Here is a 25,769-nt window from a genome sequence, read left to right as displayed (position 1 = left end):
GAAAAGAAAAAGCATCTACTGCTTCCTTTGTTGGCAGGAATTGCTCATTAAACCCAACATCACACTGACAAACCCCTCCAAATCTATAAAGACACACACAACAACATTTGATAAAACCACCAAAAGTTCTCCTTTCCCAGAAAAGCTGGACCAGTTAAGAGGAATAGTTATTACTGAGATTTTTATTACCATCGCACAGTATTACATCTGGCAGTTTTGCAGATATAATGATGGAATAAATAGAAAGTTGTTCGGAATCCCCATAGCAGTCTATAAAATGGCCACCCAGTTCAACTACAAACTGAAGCCTGTTTTATGCTACATAAACACAAATCAAACAATAATACAACGCGCTGTAGGTAAAACCGCAAAGCTTGGCCTTCGGAGTAAAAATATTTTGCTCCATACAGAATGATACAAACATCCCTCACCACTTCTGCTGTATTATATAACATAATACAAGTAAAGTGTTGACAGAGATATAATTTGAAGCTTTGGACTCTCTGTAAACCTGAAAAGTGGTTGCATGGCAGACAGTAAATTATGGGTGGCAGACGTGTTTATCACCATTTGCTGGGAAGGGAATAGAATGGAAACATGTCTGTGAAAATTAAAGTGATCAAATCTGTATTCCGCAGATTATAAAAACAAAACCTGCTCTGGGCACAAATATGAGTGATTTGTATTATTCATTCATGACACAAAAACAAAAAACTGCCATAAAAACAGTTATAAACCAGAATGAGGACAACCGACTTTGTTTTGGAACTTACTGCATCAAAAGTCCAACATATTCTGAGGTCATGAAAATAAACCTTTATTATAAGTTTTTGAACTAGGTTGACTCATGGCAAGAAATTATGTCCAAAGATCCATAACTACAATGGAAAAATATAGCTGAAAAACCAATACTGAATATTAACTGGTTGTAAAAATAGAGAGCCAACCCAGAGAGCGGGCAAGAGCGAGAGAGCCAACCCAGAGAGAGGGCAAGAGCGAGAGAGCCAACCCAGAGAGCGGGCAAGAGCGAGAGAGCCAACCCAGAGAGCGGGCAAGAGCGAGAGAGCCAACATAGAGAGAAAGCAAGAGGGAGAGAGCCAACATAGAGAGAAAGCAAGAGCGAGAGAGCCAACATAGAGAGAAAGCAAGAGCGAGAGAGCCAACATAGAGAGAAAGCAAGAGTGAGAGAGCCAACATAGAGAGAAAGCAAGAGCGAGAGAGCCAACATAGAGAGAAAGCAAGAGCGAGAGAGCCAACATAGAGAGAAAGCAAGAGCGAGAGAGCCAACATAGAGAGAAAGCAAGAGCGAGAGAGCCAACATAGAGAGAAAGCAAGAGCGAGAGAGGCAACAGAGAGAAAGCAAGAGCGAGAGAGCCAACACAGAAAGCAAGAGTGAGAGAGCCAACATAGAGGGAGAGCAAGAGGGAGAGAGCCAGCATAGAGAGGGTAAGAGCTAGAGAGCCAACAGAGAGTGGACAAGAGAGAGCCAAAAGAGTGGACAAGAGCAAAATAATCACCATAGAGAGGGCAAGAGTGAGAGCCAACATGGAAATAGAGAGGGCAAGTGTGAGAGGGCCAACAAAGAGGGCAAGATAACATTACAGTATTTCAATGTAAAAAAAAAAAAAAAAAAATCATTGGTCAAACTGGCCAATTTCATGCAGTTGATATCTGAATTATTTTACCAACCTGATTAATATACCAAAATCTTATATTTACATCCATAATCAGCATAAAATAGATTAGCTAAATATACAGCCAACTAGACAACACTTGTGAAGCCATCATCAATATAGCACATGACCTTGCATATCTGTTTTAGTTTTAAAGCAGGTAGTCCATAAAATAGTGTGGGGTAGAGTCATGCTGGACAGCTGCATCTTAGGAAAACCAGAAAGGTTACAGTTGAATATTCGTTGTAGTGGTGGGGAAGAAAAAAGGGGGGGGGGGGGGGAGAGCATGCATCTTCAAGGACATTCAGTACACTGTTTATTTTCGAGTAACAACCTGGCCAGCACTAACCATGCTCCAAAAAATGTTTTGCTTAGAGTGATTTTTACCTAATTTACATGTACATTATATGGCTAAAAAGGAAATATTTCCTTGTTGATCTACAGAAAGACATGGCAAAAGAACACCAACTGGCGGCAATATTGTAAACCACAAAAAAAGCTTATCATGCAACAGGTGAATTTATTGAAGAGAAAGGGAGAGAATAAAAAAAAAGGAGGGAGAGGGAGAAAAAAAAGAGAAAGGAGGGGGAGAAAACAGAGGGGATCGAGAGAATACCAGCTTTCTACAAAATAGAAAAAAAAAATTAATTAAAAAAAAAAAAGGCAACATTGTGTATCTATGAGATGAAGTAGGAAAATGAAAAGACTCATAAAAAGTGATGAATTATAAGGCTATGATCTTTTAGACGCGCTTATACATGCTGTCACATACCTTTATCCTCCTAAAATCTAATTGGTCCATTAAGGCATTTTTGGATGCAGTTAGTTCTGCACTGCACTGATATTTTTGGCAGGTACTCAAACAATACAGAACTAAGCTGGTTTTCTAGTTTCACTAAAATGTTTTTCTTTAAAAATGGAACACAATACAGAGAGATCAGATTCAATATTTACCGTAGTAGTGATGCTCCCCCATGTGACCGTGTAGGAAGAAACTTTAATTTTGCTGCATTCCCCATCAGAAGTAAACTCCTGAACGCTTTCCAAATGCATTAATTCCATGGCGCCTTTTTCCTCTCAAAAAAGGACGTCCCCAAAGTGGGGAAAAAAAACAATCCAGAAAAAGAAAAAAAGTTACGTAACTAAACACGTACAACCATACAGTGGTGGACCGGTCAGGCAAGAAATTTAAATTTAAATTTTATGTCGGTGTGCAAGTCCATCCATTACTGAAGTATACAATAAGCAAAACTGTCCTTGTGCGTAGATCAGCAATCAGCACATGGAAAAGGCTAGTGGATTTTGCCAGCAGTCAGACACCTAATCAAGGCGAGATCAAACCAGCTGTCAGCTTCGATCAGTGTGATGACCTGCACTCTCCATACTTGCTGGGTCTGGGCGCCAAGATCACACGGCATCCCTCCCCATCTCCGCTACTGCTATATTGCTATATGTGGACACCCTCATTATACATTTTATTTGCATTATTCCAAGAAAATAGGAACATGAATTTAAAATGTGCAAATATGCCGTAGGCTTAGTAAATACAAAACTACATTTTCCATTAAGAGTCTCCAAAATATTAATATTGTTTTATGAAAGGGAACTCAACATCGCTATCAAAATAAAAGTAATATTTAGATCTTAGTTACAATTCATAAGTGTGATTTAATTAAAACATTTGTTAGAAATTATGTGTGGCATCACTGTTCTCCAACTATAAAAGATTAATTTTAACAGACTGGGATTAAAAAAGCACTAGTGAAGAGCGAAACATGTTGGCTACCATTGCTGGCTGCCTACTGAAATCGCTGGATGTCTGACTTCTACCTTTCCGAGTCACAGACTCATATCAAGCATGTAGAGATATAATGGTGGTATGGCGCTCATAGATAATGCAGGGGAATATACAATAACATTACAGAAAGAAGTGGTATGTCTTAAATGAATGGCCGGGACAATATTCAGCGTGTTGTTATGGGCTGTACTGACACTTGGCACAAGGTGGGGATAATAAATCCATTGTGCAAGTCTCTGAGGATAAAAGGGAAATAAATGACCTGGAATCCAATAAAGGATAAGCAGATACAGGGTAGATCCAAGGATGGATGGATGGATGGGTCACAAGGCACTCGGGGCTGCTGTCCAGGAGAGTGAAGTCGACTCTGAGCAGTAGATAAAGAGAAAAGGGAAGCGCCTCTTGAGTGTGGTAAAAAGCACAATTTTAATACAAAGCAATATAGTAACTTACATATAAGTAAGCAGGTACGTGCATGGCTCTCCGAGGGCGGCTGCTGGGGATTGCATCCAAGTTTCCAGGTGTCCAGGCGTAGGCTTGATGTCCGGGAACTGGTGGAGACTTTTGCTCAATCCTTCCGGAAGTGCTGTGCAGCGGTGGAGACTTGTGCGGCGGCCGGGAGTCAGCGGAGGCGTCTGACGTCACAAGGTGGTGTGGGCAGTCTGGGCTTCACAAATAGTTTCAGAGCATGCGCGAGAGTCCGGTCCCGGACCTGCGCTCTCCATTCTCAAGTCGACTCAAGGCGAGAGTCCGGTCCCGGACCTGCGCTCTCCTTTCTCAAGTCGACTTGAGAAAGGAGAGCGCAGGTCCGGGACCGGACTCTCGCGCACGCTCTGAAACTAGTTGTGAAGCCCAGACTGCCCACACCACCTTGTGACGTCAGACGCCTCCGCTGACTTCCGGCCGCCGCACAAGTCTCCACCGCTGCACGGCACTTCCGGAAGGATTGAGCAAAAGTCTCCACCAGTTCCCAGACAACAAGCCTACGCCTGGACACCTGGACACTTTGATGCAATCCCCAGCAGCCGCCCTCGGAGAGCCATGCACGTACCTGCTTACTTATATGTAAGTTACTATATTGCTTTGTAATAAATTGTGCTTTTTACCACACTCAAGAGGCGCTTCCCTTTTCTCTTCATATCAAGCATGGACCATATGAATATCAGAGAAGAACCAGTCCCCTTCTAATCTCTATACTGCCGACTCAATGTATTGAAGCCAAGCCCAGCAACTAGTATTTCAATGTTACGTCTGTCTGTTGGTAATCATTAAAAGTGCTGCATAGTAAGTGCTATACTAATTAAAATATCCAGTGCTAAATTAATTTGTAAGATATATAAAAACAACACACATGATAAATCATCACACACACAAATAAAAAGGAATAGCGATATCAATGAAAGTAAATCGTGAAGGATTATAAAAATTGATGAGGTGGTGATATATGATCCCAATCACCAGTGCTGTGAAAATAGTTGAAACCATATAATAGCATGTCTGATGTGTCACCTCCACTCTTTTGACCCCCTAATGGGTGGGTTCTCACCTCAAATGTGACCTTGCAATTAAGCTTGGTCTAAAAGAGCTGGTATACCCTGACAGGGTGATGGTGGATAGTTTCCTTTGTTCCTCTTTTAATCCAAGCTCCCAGTGTTCGATATATAGCTCCAGCAGCTCTCTCACATATGGGAAGAAACAAAACCATGGTGCAAATAACATATGGTAAAATCAGCTTTATTAAAAAACATGGATTCACTCACATGCAGTTGGTGCTTGAGCGCACCAAGCTATCCCAGCAGGAAATATACTGATGGTATATATGTATATGACTGATGTCCGAGCGCAGACCCTCTTCAGTGGGATCCGTTCCAACGTACCTGCCACTGTGGAGTACTCAGATCACCGACACTCGCCTTGGGAGGGGCCAGCCGTTCACATGGGTAAAGAGCCAAGTCATTGACTTTACCAAGATCAGGGTCGCACCATACCTAGCAACACAGCGCGGCCACGATCGCCGCACTGCGCGCCCCCGCGGGCGAGAGAGGCTGTTCTGGTGCGCCGACGTATGACGGCATCCCAGAAAAGCCGCACCGCTCCACCTTCATTTGACGGTAGGCGGGCAGGAAGTAGTTAAATAAGTCCAATGGCAGTAAAGCTCCTTTTATCTAGGACCTTGTCAGAAGAGCATCTAATACTAATGCTTCAATAATTATAAATTTGAAATTAAAAATTACATTTTATTTAAAGCGGAAGTCCAGCCTAATATCTTAAATTCTCCCCTACAATCATTAGGTGTCAAAATTAAAAAAAAAAACCCAGGTTTTTCTACCTTTTTCAGTTTTCAGTGCTGTCACATGATACCTATTCCTTATCCTGCTGAGTCCAAGATCAGCAAGTGGGTGTGGTTACTGAAAGCCAGTGACATCACTTCCAGGGAGGGACACTGTCTGTGTAGCCAGTGGGTGTATACAGAATAGGAGGAGCTAATCATAAGTTCCCTATTGGGGGGAAGGGGGGGGAATCAAAAGTTGCATTAAAGTCGCACTCTAAATCCCAATAGTGGAAACGTAGACTAAAGCTCCAATTCCACTAGTGTTACTTGTCATGCGTCTTTGGACACACAAAGTCACATGACAATTCACAGCCCATTGATTTCAATGGCACCCGTTCCCATCTATGTGACTTTAAAAGTTATCGACATTGAAAAAGGTACCTGCTCTACTTTGATGCAACTTTGATCCAGAGAGTGTAAAGTTGGATCAAAGCTGCACTCCAAAGTCAAACTCTAGCCTGGTAGCTACGTTTCCACTAGTGCGACTCTTAAGTTGTGCAATTTAGAGTGCGACTGAGTGCAGCTTTAATCCAACTTTACATTCTCTGGATCAAAGTCGCATCAGTAGTGCAGGCACCTTTTCAAAGCCGTTGATTTTTAAAGTGGCACAGATGGGAACGGGTGCCATTGAAACCAATGGGCTGTGACTTGTAATGTGACTTTATGTGTCCAAAGTCGCGCTAGTGGAAACGGGGGCCTAAAACTCATTACTCACATGTAATGAGCAATAGAAATCGATCTGTATCCTCCTAAACTTTCAAAAATGTTCCTTTGTAGCTTATTTCTTTCATATACTGTGCTGGTCACGTGAACCCCCCCCCGAATGAATAAAATAAATACATTATATGCATTCCCCTTTAGGATAATAGTACCAGGAAGAGAACAGATTTTTTTGTTGTGTGTGCAAAGATGAAGCAAAGCAGAACAAAGAGCCGTGTGTACTCAGGAGTGCTGAATGTGGTGTAGCAGGTAAAGACTTGCTTCCTCATAATTACCTATAAACATAACACCAGTCTGCCCAATTCAAGCACTCACCCCCCCCCCCCATTCTACCCAAGTCTACACAGAGTGGTACTCTATTCTGCTCAGCTTAGTGCAACACAATGTGATGTGGGTCAAACAAAAATCCTAACGATAATACACATGTGAGAACAGCTGTGCTGTCAGGATACAAAATTATCAACTTATTTTTCCATATTCTGATCTGCAAGCATTACCCAGGCTGAGGAATCCAATCCACATAGTACAATTAATGAGACTCTTCTCTGCATCCTTGTAGCAACAACGAGTTGGTTTAAAGCGGAGTTCTGCCTCCCCCTCCAAAAATTAAAAGTCAGCAGCTACACATACTGTAACTGCTGACTTTTAATATTAGCACACTTACCTGTCCTGGAGTCCAGCGATGTCGGCACCGCAGCCAATGTTTCCAGCGGCTGTCGGGTGCTGCCGCCGCCATTGCCAGTAAGGGAACCGGCAGTGAAGCCAATTGGGTCGGCGGCGGAGGATGGAGGAGGGGGCCGAACTTCTGAGGGACAGCGCCGCAGCGCTGTATCCCGGAAGTTGGGAAGGGTACCTGTCAAAAAAAAGGTACCCGTTCCCCCCCCTTCCCCCTGAAAGATGCCAAATTTGGCACCGGAGGGGGGGAGGAAACAAAAGAGTGGAAGTTCCACTTTTGGGTGGAACTCCGCTTTAAATTCCTGGTCTCAGCCGAATCAAGGATCCCTCTAATAGCCAACATGTCGGCCTCATGATGCGTATGGGGAACCCCTGATAACCAGGTAGGGCAAGTCACAGATGAAAGTTTAAGAGTGGAATTCAAACCAGTCAACTGTTGGAAGTCTGGCAAGGATCTACAGGGTCAGACCAATGAAGCAAACATTGGGTAGATATATAAACCATCATTAATAGTTAAAGTGATTGTAAACGACCACCTAGTAAAACAACCTGTTCAGTTTAATCACTGCCATATCGGGCCTGTTCTGGCACTCCTCTCCTACATGTAAAATTCATTATTTGTTTTGCTAGAAAATTACTCAGAACCCCCAAACATATTTTCTTTTAGCAAAGACGCTAGGGAATACAATGGCAGTCATTGCAACTTTTTATGTCACACTGTATTTGCGCAGCAACTTTTCAAACGCTTTTTTTTTTGGGGGGGGGGGAAACGTTTTCATGAATAAAAAAAAAAAAAACCAAAAACCACTTAAGTTAGCCCAGTTTTTTTTGTATGTGAAAGAGGATGTTACACCGAGTAAATAGATACCCAACAGGCTGTGCTTTAAAATTGCACACACTTGTGGAATGGCGCCAAACTTCCGTACTTCAAAATCTCCATAGGCGTCGCTTTAAAATATTTTTTACAGGTTACCAGTTTAGCGTTACAGAGGAAGTCTTGGGTAAGAATTGATAAGAGCTAAACCTATGCGCTACCAATAGAGAGAAGAATTTTCGTTTACCAGGAAGAAATATGGAAGACTCTCATAGTGTAGTAAATTAATAAAGTATTTAATAGGTCAAAATAAAGTTGCACTTACAATTAGGCAGAGTAAAATTCGCATTCAAAGAAGAAGAAATGCCACCGATGCGGTCAGTTCCAGTACTTCCAGTCTCGGCCGTAGACCGGAAGTGACGTCACCATGGCTTTTCCGACGCGTTGCGTCACAATCACACGTGACTTTATCAAGGGTAATTTACTACACTATGAGAGTCCTCCATATTTCTTCCTGGTAAACGAGTACCTTAAGAGTCTTACAGCAGATGTTACATACCGGAGACCACTATAGAAGATCATTATTTGATGCATTCGGTGTACCCACTTACTTGATGAAAACAGATGAGAGATCTCCTAAGTCTGCAGGTTGACTATTGATACCTGAAACGCTCTTCTGAGTGTTCATGGAGGTGAGCGGCCATTGCACTTAATTGTGGATTTGTAGCTCACCAAAGTCCGCACTTGGGTCACCGGAAGTATCCTGGTCACCGCACCACATATGAACTTTGTTTCTTCACTTTTTAGCATTGGGTGCACTTTTTGCATTTTATTCTGGGACTTTTATATATTATTTTTATTACACTAATCACAGTGTATATATTCAACACTTGGAGCTACATTGATTATCATCACTTATTTTTCACTGCTAATCAAAATATATTTTCTGTTGTGCAACCAAAGAGTCGCAGTGGTTTACTCTTCATAGGGCACTCTTTGAATTTTCATTTTTTTCACCTTTTGCTATTTTATTTTTACCAACACTTGATCAGAATTATTGTATTTATTCACCCGTGTAACTGAAAAGTCACAGTGGTACACTTTTCACAGGATATTCACTCAGTTGCAATTAATATATTCTACTCTTTGTTTCTTATTGATCACCTTTGAACTACTTAATTGCACGATTATTTACCATCTTTACTGATATTTAATTGGCACATGCGCACTTTGACATTGTTTTATCATATTTAGAGGATTGATGAAGATTTTATAGTATTTATACACAAACTTTATTTATGGTTCACCGATTTTATAATATTTGCGCCGATTCTTTTATTCCTTTTAAACTTGGGTAAGAATTGTTACACATGCTCGAACGTTGGCAGTGATACCTCACGTGTGGTTTGAACGGTGTGTACATATGTGGGCACAACTAACGTATGCGTTCGTTTCTGTGTGCGAGCATGCGGGGGAAATGGGCGCTTTAAAAACTTTTTTTTGACTATTTTATTTTTTTCAACTTTCCCTTTAAATTTTTTTTCTTTGATTGCTTTTATTTTTTATTACTACAAGGAAAGTAAACATCCCTTCACAATATGCTTCTTTCTTCGCTTTTCACTGTGGTAAGTCGTTGACCCAGCTGCATTACTTTAACTGCATATAGGTAGAATGAAGTCAAGGAACAGGCTACACTCTTTGGCAGAGGTGACTGGATCATGAGATGTGGAAACAAATTTTGAAATATATTACCAGGTAAAACCATTCTTTCAAAAAGGTATTTAAATAAGAAAGCCAAATTATAGGCATTCCACTAAACACATTGTTAGGGAGCCAAACCATCTAACAATGTATTTAATTTCTGCTCTCTGGGACTTTAGTAGCAAATTCTGTTCAACTTCCCCTTTAAATAAGGACTGAGCCATTACTAAAATCCCAAATTACTTAGCGAAAATGCCAAGTACGAGCTAGAGTATTCTCTGAGCACTAATAGACAGATAAACCTGTTAGTCACAGCGGTAAGCTTAGCACACTTCAAATGCCAGCAGCCACAAAGGATTTGCAGTCTTTTAGGAGTTCTTTAACACTTCCATCGCTTGGTAAATCCTGGGACAAATGCCGTCATTGCCAACAGTTGATCATTTTATCATTTTAGCCCTCCCCACTCTGGTAAAGTTTAAAATTAGGATGGGTAACTATTTTTCTGGCCATATTTGAGTAAACAAAGCTGTGTAAAACCATCTGGGGTTCCCGCTATCCTGGTGTTCTAGGAACACTATACAAAAGCCTACGGAATTGTGCAGAGAATTTGTCCCTAAACTGTGGGCCGGATGTGGCCCTTCGGGCACAATTCCTTCCACTGACACCAATGATGTGGTACCATTTCTCCCACTGACACCAATGACGTGGTACCATTTCTCCCACTGACACCAATGATGGGGGACCATTCCTCCCTTGAATTCCAAAAAGGGGCACCATTCTTCCCACTGATACTAAAAAAGTGTCACTAACCCTCTTACTAAAACCAAAGATGGGGCATGGTTTACTCGCACTGATGCCGGGGCATTTTCTACTCCCACTGGCCACACAAAATTTGGAGACCCCAGGTGCAGAGCATAGACTAAACCTCCACCCTAGGTGATCTTTTTTCAAATAATGCCCTCCTCTGACTATTAAGATAAGAGGTACTCATGTTCCTGCTCTATCCACTGCAGCCTCCAGAGAGTGCAAATTAAGAGATGCAGAATTATTTATTACAGGTACTTACAGTATATAGTGCCATCAATGTATTATACATTCACATCAGTCCCTGTCCCCTAGGAGCTTACAATTGAAGGTCCCTAACTCACATTCACACACATACTAGGGCCAATTTAAACAGGATCCAATTAACCTACCAACGGGCCTTTGGAGTGAGGGGGGGAAACCGGAGTACCTGGAGGAAAGCCACACAGGCACAGGGAGAACATGCAAAATTCACGCAGGTAGTGCCGTGGCCCAATCGCAAGTGCAGATTTAAGAAGGAAGTTTCCCAACCAGAATAAATGAAAAGAGGCTGTAATTCCGCCAAGAAAGCCTTGCTTGATCATGAGAAATTACATAAAAGTTTAATTCTCTCCCTGTGCCTTAGCACGTACTGCAAGCCACCACAAAAACTTGGTACCCAGTTCTAGTTCAGAAACCTTTAATGTTTTGGCAGGATTCACATCTCAGCGTTCCTAGAATGCAGGCAGAAATGTGTGCTTCTGCCTAAAATTTCCGGCAACATGCCAACAACGCATCAAAATGAGCACTGCGCATGTGGTGGCCTTTTTTCTTAAAAGGCACCCCAAACGTGGGTAGCAGTCCCAAGTTTGTCATGCGGCAAAACAAGCAATACAAAACATGCTTGGCTCAGTGCCAAAGAAAAAAGTACATGAGATATTTTTGCAAATTTTTCAAGTAGGGCAGCCCATTCACTTGAATGCTGTCGCCCAACAAACTAGCCAAATAATGAGCTAAAAAAGCTGCCAGCTGCTTATAGCCAACACATACAAAAACACATTTTCTGTTTCACAAATACTTAAAGCCCAACTCCATGCAAACCCTCCCTATTATCCCTTCCTCTTTAACCAACCCTACCAGGCTAGATTTTCTTTAACAGCTGAAGTAAATTATACTCACTAAGGACCCATTATCTAGGCCCCCTGATGACTCAGTTTCTCCCTGTAAAGACCACCAAGCCATCTACGCTTGGGCTGGTGTCAATGATAGTTCCTGAGGTAACCCATCCAGTGGACCGCAAATGGAAATTGTTAACATTACACAGATAGTGTTGTGGACTCCCAAAAAAGTCCAGATGGACCAGTGCTATTCGAATGTTCATGTGAACCATGGCTTAAGGTAAGTGAAAAGGGGAACAGAAAAACATTTTCTCCCCATCCCAGTGATCAATGAGGGGGGGGGGGGGGAGGTGTAGGAGGGAGGTGTAAAGAGGGGGTCATTTTATCCTGCATTGGGTTTTAATATAGTTGTAAAACAAAGTAATTCTCTTCATGCAGGCTATCTGTATCTAACTGGGACTTCAGACTGAAACATCCAAAAGAGAGACGTTACTCCTCTAAATGACTGCTAGTGTTTAAGCAAAAATTTCTGTTCGAGCTACTGTTCTCTGTAAACATTTTTTTTTTTACAACACTTATCCAAAAGATTGTCTAGGTTTATTATGTCGTTTTCAAGTACAGTTTAACATTTTCTAATTAAATGAAACCTTTATTATGGTATCTTGTGTCCAAGGCATTCCTATTTTGTTACCTCTTACTCCACTTCCTAGCCATGTCGATCCACTTCCTAGCCATGTCGATAATGCTGTTGTAAAATTTAAAAGATGCACCCCAACTACTCCTTCATTTACTTCCATTTACCAGAATCAAAAAATAAATTTCTTAGTCCATAACAAAGTATGCACAAAAGTGTCATAGGGAAGTCCCCTATATTAACAGCTGCCAACTTTGAAAAGCCATCTTGATTAATTTGCAGTTGCAGTGCAACCATTAACATTCCACTATACAGCTTTTTCCACAGAAATAGAACACAGGAAGTTCTTGTTTGGTCTGAAGCCAAAGATAGGAGGAGGAAGAGCCTGGATCCCCAGGGAGGAAACTCCCATAGAGAGATTCAGATCTGTTGTAGCAGCCGCAGGGGGCTTTAGCGTGTTGATTTCCCTCCAAAACCTAGAGAACAGTTTGGGTGCATTAGGCCTTTCAAGCAAAATTCCTTTCTTTAAATAAATGAATGGTATATAAAATTGCGAAACAAGCCATTTTATAATCAAACTTTATAAAAATAGCCTTCCATCTCAACCTGCAGCTGCTCGAACTTCATATCACGTTAATGCAATATTGCAATGCCCCCCTACTTTCACACTTCTTGGCTCAAGTAAAATTTTAGGCATCCTCTGCAAAGAATTTCATCTTGTTGAAATACTCCCCAAGGCTGTGTACTACAGTGATGCATGCAGCTTTCCTTGTTAGAACGAATATTTGCTCAGGTTATTACAATGACTATCGACCACATCCCCCCCATTCATTAATCAGTCTGGAAAGAACATGGTGAAACAAACCACAATTTCTACAGAACAGCAAAAGCTAGAAATCTGCAAGACAGTTTGCTAAAATTCTTGCAGTGAACATTTATCACCTAGAGGGGTTTGTTTTTTGACTCAAAAAAAGCGGAGTCACACTTAAAGACGATTATTAAAATACGTCACGTTGATGGAAATCTCACCTGAAATGAACTTAGCAACTATGCAATGAGAAATGTAGAGGCTGTGTGGAAAAATTAGAGGTATTTGGAGCTTAGGATTGAAAACATTTTAATCTCCGGCCAAATTCATCAGAGTGAGATGGCTATAACACATGGACCTCCAATGAGACATGAGCTTGGCCTTGTTTGGCTGTTGGGAAAAAGCTGATTGTAGGCATTATTACGTGTATTAATGAGATGACCCCCTTACCTGTCCATACTGCTCCCAGAAAGTGAAACTCAAGCCAAAGAGCTGAATACACTCTTTAAATACCTACACAACTACTTTTCAACATGCACCAAACAAATCTGTGCAGCCAATTTCAAGATTTATAAAAGGATCAATTTCTTGCTAAGGCAATGCAGCCTTCTATGTTAAACATATTCAATGGACAATGAGCCAGCATCATCACCTGTCCAGTTAGTAGGGAAGAGATCCAAGAAATAGTAAATCCTAACAGTGTTCTTTATAGCTATATAATGTGGCTGAGGTATGCAAATCCTAATAGTTCATTTTCTCTTTTTTTTTGGGTGGGGGTGCAAGAGTAGTGTTGGTACCTGCTCCCATTTTTTCAATCCTCACCTAGGCAAGGATGATATCACTTATTCTGCCCTACCCCCCCACCTGCAGCCTAATGGGATAATACAAGTCCCAACAGGCTACACGACCAGTCTCCATGCTCTGTGGGATCTCACGCATGCGCAGTGTTGTGACCTTGAGAAGAACAGGCTACAGGAAGACAGCTCTAGAATCTATGGACTGGTAAGTACCTGATTTGTCAAAGTCTGAAACAAGAAGAAACCCACAAACATTTGGATTACGTAGGCCCAAAGTCAACGTATATCAGTAGTAAACATCCAAAACCGAACAAAAGCAAAAATGGCAATTTTTATTCAAGAAAATTCTTTAAAAAAAACATAGTAAATGACTGGTGCAACAACACCTCAAAGTGACACACAGTGATACATAAAATTCTAGACATAAATTGTCATCCTGGTGCATGAGCCATGACTGCTCAATACAGCATTGCATAGAAACATCTGATGCGTTTCAGAATTTACATTCTTTCTTCAGGGGTTATGGAAGCAACATATGAATCACGTATGTCCTTTAGGGGTGGAAAACACATGTACAGCAGCCGTACAGGTTAAAAACCAACAGTGGCATCCATCATAGCAGCAGGAGGAGAGCACATCCCAAATGCCCATATGGGGGGGCTCAAAACAAGGACAGGTACAAGGTCACGTCTAAAAAGCTGCACATCAACCCCAACATATCTAAGACAGAAACAGTGAAAGTGCAGAAGCCTCAAACAGCCTGCTCCTGTGTGTGTCCTAGATGAATGGCACCCCAATGGCTGCAGGACCAGTCTCCATGCTCTGTGGGATCTCACACATGCACAGTGGGGAGCCAGCTGTTATTTATCAGGAAGTCAAAGCCAGCTCCTAAATCCAGTATGGGGACACCAGGGACCTGCAGCCTTGAGAAGAACTGGCTGCGGAAAGACAGCATGAGAATCTATGGACTGATTCGTCAAAGTCAACAGCTACAGTATTTGTAGTTGACTTTATTTTTTTTAAAACTTGTTGAAATTCCTGTCTGCAGAAAACAGGTGACCAAAGTAAAGACATTTGGTCATGTGACCTGCACTAAGGGGAGCACAGAGCAGTCGTTTCTGCTGTAAAATAAAAGCATTGTAGGAAATTCAGTTTCCATGTATGCATTTTAAGTCAGCTGGAAGACCAAGATGGGTGGATTTCAGCAATGATCTGCTTTAATAGTTAAAAAAAAAAAAATGGAAAAAAAAAAAACCACCAGAGGGTCACCATTCTCTACTTTTGCATGTGTCAGATTCTACCTAAAAATAACAAAGGGCAAGACTCATAGAAAATGATTTACTGCACCTAGTTATGTACTGCACAAACACATATGCCGTTTATAACCTCAAATAAAGTGTCCTGTGTAGCATATGTGCAATGACTTTAAATACCAGACTAACACTACCAGGATGTGATCCACATGAGAACGTAGCTAAATCAAGTCTACACTGAAAAAGTAGAACCTGTTCAATTGGACTCACGACAGAGAAAGCTAACCCAACGTGGTATTCCATAGACTCTCAGTCTAGACACTTGGTTTGCAGTTTTAAGTATTCTATGATATCAACATAAAAATGTTGTGACTACATCACAAAATGAACAAACCAGTGTTTTCTATTCCTTGATCTCTGAGTAAATGAATATGAAAGCATCATGGCAATAGCAGCCACACATTTTGATTGCTGTGGATAAAAATATATCCCTTCCTAGATTTTCTCTGGTGTTCCGCCATTCCCTGGGATTTTCCTTTTAAAAGTCCAAAGTGTCAATAGTTAGCATGAGCAAAAAACTATTTCCACTGCCAGCAGGGGACAAGTACCCTTTAAATCCGGGCATGACAAACTTTCTTTGAATCTAGGAGCCAGTTAAAGTTAAGAATCAGCTTACAGTATTTGTCGAGCCCTGTCATAGGGGGTGATCCCAGCGCTCACCATGGGGGGGGGGCTCCGCTGATCGCCACGCTCACCATGGGGGGGGGGGGCTCTACTGATCACCATGCTCTCACCGGGGGGGTGGCGTTATCCGCTGATCCCCGCGCTCACCGGGGGGGGGGGGGTTTGGGCGTTATCCGCTGATCCCCGCGCTCACCGGGGGGGTGCTCCGCTGATCCCTGCGCTCACCATGGGGGCTCCGCTGATCCCCCACGCTCACCAAGGGGGCTCCGCTGATCCCCCACGCTCACCAAGGGGGCTCCGCTGATCCCCCACGCTCACCAAGGGGGCTCCGCTGATCCCCCACGCTCACCAAGGGGGCTCCGCTGATCCCCCACGCTCACCATGGGGGCTCCGCTGATCCCCCACGCTCACCATGGGGGGGCTCCGCTGATCCCCCACGCTCACCATGGGGGGGCTCCGCTGATCCCCCACGCTCACCATGGGGGGGCTCCGCTAAACCCCGCGCTCACCATGGGGGGTCGAGGGGATGATCCTTTACACATAAGTTCAAGGGTTCCTACTTAGACCCGCCTACAGCATATTTTGTCAGTACAGTTTTTTTTTTTTTTTTTGGGGGGGGGGGGGGAATACTGAAGCAGCTAGGGCCCCTGAGTATTGTACACTGTCTGCCCAGACCTCTGCAGTTGCATGGTGTGAATGGGCCCCAGCAGAGGATGGGAGAGATAAGCAGAGGGCTCCGCCCTGAATACATGCAGTACTACAAGGCAGAGACTGAAGGAAGGAGCTCCCTGCACCGCATACACTGGGGGCTGAGCTAGGCTATCCTCACCTCACACAGGAGACCTGCACTGAATGGCTACGTGTGTGTGTGTGTGTGTGTGTGTGTGTGTGTGTGTGTGTGTGTGTGTGTGTGTGTGTGTGTGTGTGTGTGTGTGTGCCTCTACCGCACTCTATACAGGAGACAAGTCACTGTACCGGTAGATGTTGGCTGTCTCGCTCCGCTCTCTTCCTGCATCTTCTCAGTACCCCCCTTTCTGTCCCCGCTTGTCAGAGTGACGGGCTGTAAGTCTGGTTCCGGAACCAAACAGCCTTGCTAACTGCACCCCGAACTGAGGTCTGACCGAGCCCTCCCAGAGAAAAAAAAAAAAAAAAGGGGGGTGGGGGCCGGCCAGCAAAAACAGTAATAAGAGAAGAAGAAATTCCGCCCTTGTGACCTGTGGGCGGAGAAATAATGGGCGTGACATTCATGGTGCTGGCATGCGATAGGCTGAGGGACAGTGGCTTTAGGAATTACTCGTGCCTGGTGCTAACAAGTGAATAGGCTGACAGGCCAAGGCGCCAGAAGGCAATTTCTAGTTGCAATTGCGACCTGGCACCTGGGATTTGTCAAGCCCTGTTTAAATAACACTGAGTTGAAACAAAACCTTGTAGATAAACCAACAAAATTCCTGTGTTTACAAATCCCACCACATGGAAATGAGATGTCATTTTGAATACATTGTACTAATGTGTTATGAGGCTTTTCAAAGACAAGACAGGGGTCTTGTTGTAGGGCACTGTATGACCGCCCAGGAAAAGTCTGCAGTGTAAGGCCCCAGTTCACACCAGTTTGTAGGCACGTTTCCCTGTTGCTGTTCAATGCTAAACATCAAGATTCCCATTGTATTTAATGGTGCCTGTTCACACCTCAGTGTTGCATGGCTTAAAGCTTGCAGCTTTTAGGCCTCTATTCACTTCAAACAGGAGCACCATAACAATGTGTGAAAACATTCTTTCCTTCATCTAGTAGTTTTCCATTGGCTAAAACAAAAATACTTACGCTTAAAAAATGCAAGTACAAATGAGCATATAAACATCTGCTTGAAGAAACACAAAGTCAAGTGTGAACCTAGCCCAATGCCAATGGGTTGATTTAGGTTACTGGTCTTAGTTGCCACTGTACAAAGTCCCAAAGAAATCTAAAAAAATTATTATAACCTTCTTTATGATCTTTGTGTGGACTGACCCTTTTTTCCAGCAACTACTTTTAAAAACACTTACACGCGCTCTGAATCTGATGGTAAACAAGAAAATAAATGACCATATCAATAGAATTATTGTATATGCTGAATGTACATACCCCATTTTCAAGACGTTTTTCACCGGTCAGACTATTTCTCTGGTTTGGGGCTTGACGGGCCGCTAAAAAAGAAACATAACATTCATTGTCATTTGATGTATAAACGTACTAAAGTGCTCCTGTCAGGCAGACAATGTGACAGAGACTTAATGATGCCTAAATGTAATTTTCTTAAAGTGACATTAAAGGTTAAGACTTAAAAAAATAAACACGTTATACTTACCTGCTCTGTGCAATAGTTTTGCACAGAGTATCCTTGATCCTCCGCTTCTCAGGACCCCTGCAGGAACTCCTGGCTCCCCCCCCCCCTGACTGGTGTTCCCAATAGCAAGCCGCTTGCTGTGGGGGGCACTGGTGCATGCTCGCTCCCAAGCCTAGCTCTATGTGTCCACAAGACACACAGAGTCATAGTTTCGGCACTGACCCCCCCCCCCTTCCTCAATGACTCACTGGCTGTGATTGACAGCAGAGAGAGCCAATGGCAAAGTCGTTCCAGAACAGCCGAGTCTCTCGTGCACATCGCTGGATCAAGAGGGGGCTCAGGTGAGTATTAGGGGCTGGGGGTATCAGCACACAAAAGGTTTTTTTCACTGTCATGCATAGATTGCATAAAGGTAAAAAAAAAAAAAAAAAAAAAAAAACTTCGCTTTAAAGTGATTGGAATGGCTGGAGTTCCAGCCTGAATTTTTTTTTTTTAAGATAAAAATACCCCCGGGACAGTCAGGGCAGTGCATTTAAGCAACGATCGCCTCTGAACTGTCCCCTGTTTCACTTACCTGTAAGAAGAAATACTTACCTTGAAAATGTCTTGTCCAGAGCTGCCATCTCAGGTGTGGGCAGCTGAAGCCAGAACATCCCCTTCGGTGACGTCGGAGTCACAGAATGCCCTGCTCGTCACTTCCGGGGCAGGCGCGTCATCCCTGCACAGCTTCCCAGAAGCTGTTTTGCAGGGAATGACGCACCTGCCCCGGAAGTGACGAGCAAGGCCGCTGCAGGCGCATTGACTCCTGGGATCGATGACGCTTATCTCCCAGGAGTCAATGCAAGCAGGAAGTGATGGCGGCGGCAGTGTCCGCAGACGGAGGAAGAGGAAGGAAGGTAAGTATATTTTCTTTAAAAACAAGGTAAGTGAATCAAAAATGAAGTGAAAAAATTTTTAATAATCCAATTATTTTTCAGGTAATTTAGAGCAAGCGGATGGGGAAAGTTATATTTGAGGGTGGAACTTCGCTTTAAGTTTCCTTTCCAAGGACTTTAGGAGCTATCAAGTTTTCAGTACCAGCCAATATCTTTTTTGTGCGTTCAATCAGACCATTTCTTTTATTGTTTGAAAATTCTTTTTATCCAGCATTTGAAATTTAAAATACAAAAACTGAGGATATTCGCCATACCCAGGTTTATACGGTACACACACAAAAAGCCTAAGAAAAAAAACCCCCACAAAAACAGCGCTTAGCGCATCTATTCACTTGGCAACCAAGGTATGGGTTTGGATATAGCTCATCGGCATATACATGACCAAGGATAACATTGATCAAACCTCCTCCACCATTCAGGTGTTTCTCAAAAGAATAGAAGTAAGGAGATGGAAAAATCATATTGAAGCATCCCCAGAAGGAGTCACTACAGAAGAGTCAAACCAGATATCCCCAATTTTGGAGAATTTCCTGCCGCAACCCCTAGATTCATAAGTGTATTTATAGAGAAATACTGCTGAACTGACCAGAGTTTTCCAGAAGTCAAGCGTAGGTGCCTTCGAGGACTCTAATTTGACCAAGATGGCCTTGCAGGAATAAAATAGCAGTAAACCTATCAGCGTTCTTATTGCTCTAGACATGGCCAATAAGTGGACTAGACCAAGTACACAGACATCCACCATTAGTGGTACAGATATCAATGTATACTATTATTTTATACACCCAGAAAACTTTACAAAAGGACTGGACCATTGGACACAGCCAAACATGTATAAACGTTACTGGGGCTTCTGGAAAAATCAGTTTATTTCAATAGTGCATAAAGTGCAATGGCTTCTCTGAAGCTTTAGCTTCTCTGTTCAAATCGAAAATAAAAACCGGAAATTTTTAATTTTTTATTTTTTTTAGATCTGTTAAATATACATAGCAGATCTGTTTGAGAAGTGCAAAAAATAATACCGGTTGATCCTGCCAGAAATCAAAATGAACTGATAATTTCCTGGACAGGACAAGAAGCATATTACTAGAAGGATCACTAGGTGAAAATATAGGGAAAAAAAAGAAAAAAAAAAAAGAAAGAAAAAAAAAAAAAAGTTTATGCAGCCACCTCATCTAATAATTAGCAAGCTGAAATATATACTGTATTTTTGTTGTTGGGTTTAGATATTCTTTAATCAACATACAGAGGCAAAGGAAACAGTGCCAGACACCAATCAGATCGGTATTGATTACCCCAGTTCTCAGTAGTCAATACAGTCACTCCCATAATTTGACTGGTTTTGAATATGAGGTTGTGTCCAGAAGCATTTTATAAAACAGAAAACTACAGGCAAAGAGATAACTCAGCCAACTGTGCGTAGGATAGGGCCACTACAAGGAAATTATTTTACAAAAATTCCAGTGTTCAGCTTTAACTAGAAATACTGAACTAAACAAATATACTAAAAAAACAACAAAAAAGACTGCCTTTTTCACAATTAAAGACCTATAGATAGTTTCCTGTGATACAGCCTAAATTTTTCATTCGTAAAAGTGTCTGCTGTTACCTTTGTCTCCAGCATGCATCAACCGTTTAAAATAATTTCTTAAAAAAGAAAGACTCTCAACTTACAGGATTTAGTACCATTAAGGCAGTATATCAATGACCCGATTTAAATAAACAGACATAACCCCTGCCTGCAGCAAGACAAACTGCTAAGCTTAAGCGTGCCACAAGGACCGAGTGCCTTGGCACGAGTCCTGCTATACATCTAGCTTTAAAGTGTCATGAATATAAAGTGAGATGGCATTCCGCCAGACCACAAAACAAAAACAGCTCACATTCCTACCCTGCGCTAATCTGACGCTACCACTCTTACTGCCTGGAAACAGTCTGGCTTTATAGGAAACAGGGAAAAAAACTCACTCCCCACCCCCACACCACAAAAAAATAAGTAAAATAAAAAATGATGGTCTTCCTATTTAAAATTACCAATAAATAACTTAAAAAAATATAGCCCATGATCAAAAAAAAGACCTAATAATTTGGGTGAATTTTATACTTTTTTGTTTGTTTAAACCATTAAACTTTATTTCCTTTTTTTTAATAATTAAACAGTTAATACATGAAAAATGATTGCCAGAGCAGAAAGAAAAAAAGTTTTGCTCATGGATGTCGCCAAAAAGTGTCGGTAATGCACAGTGAGCTACACTGTGCAACACATTCAAAAGAAGTCATAGATGAGGATTAAACCCAAATGTTCTAGATTTGGGATAATGAGGAGGACGTTCTACATTTTGTTTGACAGTGTCATCTTAGTTGAAAGCTTTTTGATTTCCTTTTGTTTATCTCAGGACAGAAGAAGAATAGTTGTTTTGTTGCCTTTAGGCTCGGTTTCCACTAGTGCGGCTACGAAGTCGTGCTACTTCTAGCGCGACTTCGTAGCTAAAGTTGTTTGCGGCTTTCAGTGAGACTTGTCCCTCATTATAGAGGGAAGTCGCACTGAAGACGGCTCAAAAGTAGTGCACGAACTACTTTTGAAGTCGCTGCAACTCAAGTCGCGGCAGTGGAAACGGGCCAGATAGAAATCAATGGCTTTTGACTTGCTGTGCGACTTGACATGTGTCAAGTCGCACAGCAAGTCGCACTAGTGGAAACCGAGCCTTACTTAGCTATTGGTTTTTTTTTTCATCAAGAAGGGGAAGGAATTTGGGTACAAAACGTAAACTCATTAAGGCTACGTCTTGGCGTTGCTATTACAGGCGTTTTTATGGGCGTTTTTTCAGGCGTTTTCTGTGCAGGCATTTTTAGATCGACTAGAGACCAATGGAAAACGCCTGTAATCTGCCCAAAAAGAAGCTCATGTACTTTGAGCGTTGGGCATTTTGCTCACGGCGTCAAAACGCTCAGATGTGAACAGGGGCCATTGAAATTAATAGGATTTGTCTTGTTGGGCTTGTTGAGAGCTGATCCTAGAGCAGAAAAACGCCCCCAAAATGCCTACATGTGAATGGAGCCTAAATCAATGCAACCTTTTTAACACCTAGAGGAACCCTTAAAATACTTTGAGTCTCAAGGAACCCCTGATAACAATTACTATTGCGAAAGCTCACAGTACGTTGACATGAACAAAGAATGTGGCACATAGCGAAGCCCTTGGTGTCAATTTAGGTATAACAAAGATATTTTCAGTTAATAAAAATAATAATTTGATACTAGATTATATCATTTTAATACCAATTTACTTATTAATGAAAATAAAGTAGTGTAGTTTCCTCAAAATTGTGGTACGTCAAAAAGTGTCCCCTTACACTGCGGGTCAGAGAAGAGTGCCCTTACTTCGGTGATGACTGGAGCAGGATCCCCCCCCTAACATTTATGAGAATTGGGAGAAGGACCCCAACAGTGGAAAGAATGTCGTCCTTACAGCTAGCTAGACAGTGGTAACCATTGGCGTCAGTGGCTACTAATCTCAGAGGCAAAAATTGCTTATTTCTAAGGGAACCTCTACCAACCTCTGGAGGAACCCTGGAAGAGTAAGGCTGGTCTAGTTACAAACTGTGACATGATATAAGTTAGACACCTTAACACCGCTGTCCCAACTAAGTTCATACTTACTCTGATCATTGCCCTCCGCTGGGAATTCCTCATGACGCAGAAAGAACTTCACCTCTTCTCTGCGTGGGCCCCACTTCTGCAAGTGATCAAACATCAGATGATCAAAGGGCAGGGGTCGTTCTGTAAAAAAATAAGAAGGAAAAGGGTTACAAATAAGCTCCAGTCCAGCATTTTTAAGAATAGATCTAGTTTGGATTTTCTTCTACTTTAGGTCACTCTAAAAGCCTAGACAAAGTACTTGTAGGTTGCTTTTTGCCCACTAGGTAAGTGGAAATAATAAATTGAAGTAAACTGGAGAGAGATAGCAAGTTCCACGGGAGCTAGGAGCAACAAATCCAAAAGGTGGAAGGGTGAGGGACTTTTTTTAAGAATACATATAAATTAGGGTTTTTATTCACTGTGAAGTATACTTAAAGGCAACATGTTTTTATTTTTTTTTGGTTTTTAACCTTCTGGTTCTGGATTGTTAAACTCTCTACAAATGTTTGAGTATTTTTGTCCATTTTGAAAAAGTGTGTTTTATCGTATCCCAAAAACTTTCCAATTACATAGTATTTAAACAGGTTTAATGACTAAATCAAGCACAATTACAAGGCTTGAGAAAGAGCGTCTAAAACCTCATACACAAGATAAGCATATCGAACAAATGATTGCCTGTTTTTTTGCATGCTATTCTCATATCAAAAATTAAGAGGTTACTCATTCTTTCAATGTATTCTTTCACTTATTTTTCGAACATGCATAGTCTTCGTCTTCCATTTTTTTTGGACAAATACTCCGATTAAACAAAAACCGTGTTATCTGGTATCTTACGGGAAAAACTTTGGTACTTGTCCCTTCGGATAATTTCAGAAGAACTGTCTTGATTGGCTCTCGAAAACTGTGTACCAACAATAAGATTATCGTACGATTGCTTAGAAAGCGGTATTTTTCATCTGAATTTCTGATCGTGTGTTCTAGGCTTAATTTTGACCAATCTTACAGATGCCTCAATGTACCTGGTGGTCCCCCAAGTAGGTAATCACTGCAAGTTACAACAAGCTTTATCAGTTATACTGATTAAAATCCATGAAGCCAGATTTTCAAAAGACTTCAGACATTTGACAATGTGTTGACAATGTGTTTCAATTTGCTTTATCAAGTTTTAAGCTATAGGTAAAGCAGAGTTCTGGTTCTTGTGGGCTTCATAAATACCACCTGGCAAGTGTTCCTTACTCCCACATAAAGAGGTATCAAACTGGAATCCGGCAGAGGGCAAAGCACTGGTCACCAGTAGTCCCTGTGGTCTCCCTGCTGCTGACCTTTCCACCATTACAGACTAACCGTGCCTTGTTCTAACAGTGTTTTGGTATGAAGGTGGCCATCTTGGTTCCTCATGTCAAAGCCTCCAGCAAGAGGACCAGGGAGCAGCCTAATAATGACACCACCAAATCTCACTCCACGAGAGACCTCCTGAAATTAGAAGTCAGAGGCAGTAAAGCCTTAGCTCCCACACTGTACATATACAGCTGCTATATAAGGCTGTAGGTACAGAAGTGCCTAGACACACTCACATACCAGGAAACGCACTGCTATGTTTCAGAAAGAACTCCTAAAAGGAACTGCTCAGTCAAAAGGAACATATTCCTTATAACATGCAAAGTCTTTACTTTGAGTTCAAATCCATTTTAAGGCCCCGTTCATACCAGAACTCGGTGCAGGCTTCCCACACCATGTTCCAAACAATCTGCAGCTGGTATAAATGTTACCGTGTTACTGAATCCAGGAGCCTGCATTCACTATATCTGGTCTACCACAGTACACCGAGCATAAAAATGCATTTATTTAAGGAAATATAAACTTCTAAATACCTTTTTTTTTAACAGCAGTATATAGCAGTCTCGCAACTTCTATCAGTGCCTGGTTAAAGCTTGTAGGAGGAATTTTCATACTGCACTGGCTGTCCAGGACCCCTGACCCTCTGTCTGGGCAGTGGTGATTGGCCCTGCCTCACATGCACTCTCCCAAGAAAAAAAAAATGCTCTAGCAATACACACCAAACTGAGTATGTGCAGCCCGACTCCATTTACTCTCTCCTATCTAGAAAAGTTTTGGGGGCAATGCAAGAAAGGGAGAATCTGTGCATACAGGATCAAAGAGCCCTTTTACAAAATGCAGAGGCTTAACCCCTTAAGTTCCACAGTGAGTTTAAAAAGCATGCTTTACTGCACATTCAGACTGATTTTACTGTTGTGGGTTTAGTAGCACTTTAGCGACATCCCAAATGCAGGTTGCAGTTAATTTGCCTGCACCAGATCTCATGGTACAGAAGTACCATGTGATCCAGTAGAAGTGTGCTTCCCAAAGTAGCGCATGAACTGTTTTGGTGCAGTGCAATTTGAGCCCATTCAAAATAAAGGAGCTAAAATAGCACTGAATTGAATAGCATGCATTACGTGTTCCTGTGCGATTCCTAGTGTGAACCGGCCCCAGCAATAAACCTACATGGTGGATCAAAAAAGTTGTGTGATCTGTCTGTCTCGCAAAATCAAACAGTGTTTGCAGCACCTGGCAGGCGTGGTCACTGAGGCTTTCTGATCTATGCCTTTGCTCGGAAGGAAGCAGTAGTGGAAGCCAGGATGGGATATACAAATACTCTATGTAATCAGACTTCGCTTATACAAAACAGCAATACCAGAAACATATCCTACATAGACAGCAATCTCCCAATCTTCCCTTAAATAAAATATATCCTGATTGTTATTTTACTGAAACTTTAACCTATTAAAAACACAGAAAATGTTACTGAGCCGTGCTTAGGACTGAGTGTCCCTTTAAGGTTTTCTAAAAACATTACCTACGTTGACAAGTATTTTCTTATGAAGACATTCCATTCCTTATATTCAAGTATGAGATAACAATGTGGGGAGGAAGACAAGGACAGATTGGAACCATCATAAAAGGAGAAAAGCTTTTATCTGCTGGTACAGAGTGGTGTGAATATCCCGGAGGAGGACAGGAAGGCAGGTGAGAAGATCTAAATAATACCCAGAAGGACCAGTCTCATCCTGTAACAGAACAATACGC

General features: G+C 41.9%; 1 protein-coding gene across 4 annotated transcripts in view; it reads right to left on the bottom strand.

Annotated features, from left to right (window-relative positions):
- The window catches only part of PPP1R13B (protein phosphatase 1 regulatory subunit 13B), a 182,480-nt gene that overhangs the window by 78,492 nt on the left and 78,219 nt on the right, over positions 1-25,769 (bottom strand). For all 4 annotated transcript variants that reach the window (XM_082275547.1, XM_082275549.1, XM_082275548.1 and 1 more), the window contains exons 3-4: positions 22,704-22,823; positions 17,910-17,971 (exon numbers count right to left, since the gene is read on the bottom strand). In XM_082275547.1, coding sequence (XP_082131673.1) covers positions 17,910-17,971; positions 22,704-22,823 — 182 coding nt within the window. The remainder of the gene's footprint in view (positions 1-17,909; positions 17,972-22,703; positions 22,824-25,769) is intronic.

This window comes from Pelophylax lessonae, assembly GCF_965119305.1.
Source record: "Pelophylax lessonae genome assembly, chromosome: 13".
NCBI classification, from domain to species: Eukaryota; Metazoa; Chordata; class Amphibia; order Anura; family Ranidae; genus Pelophylax; species Pelophylax lessonae.
Note: the sequence above shows the minus strand (reverse complement) of the source record. Positions and strands in the feature narration are given on the sequence as shown.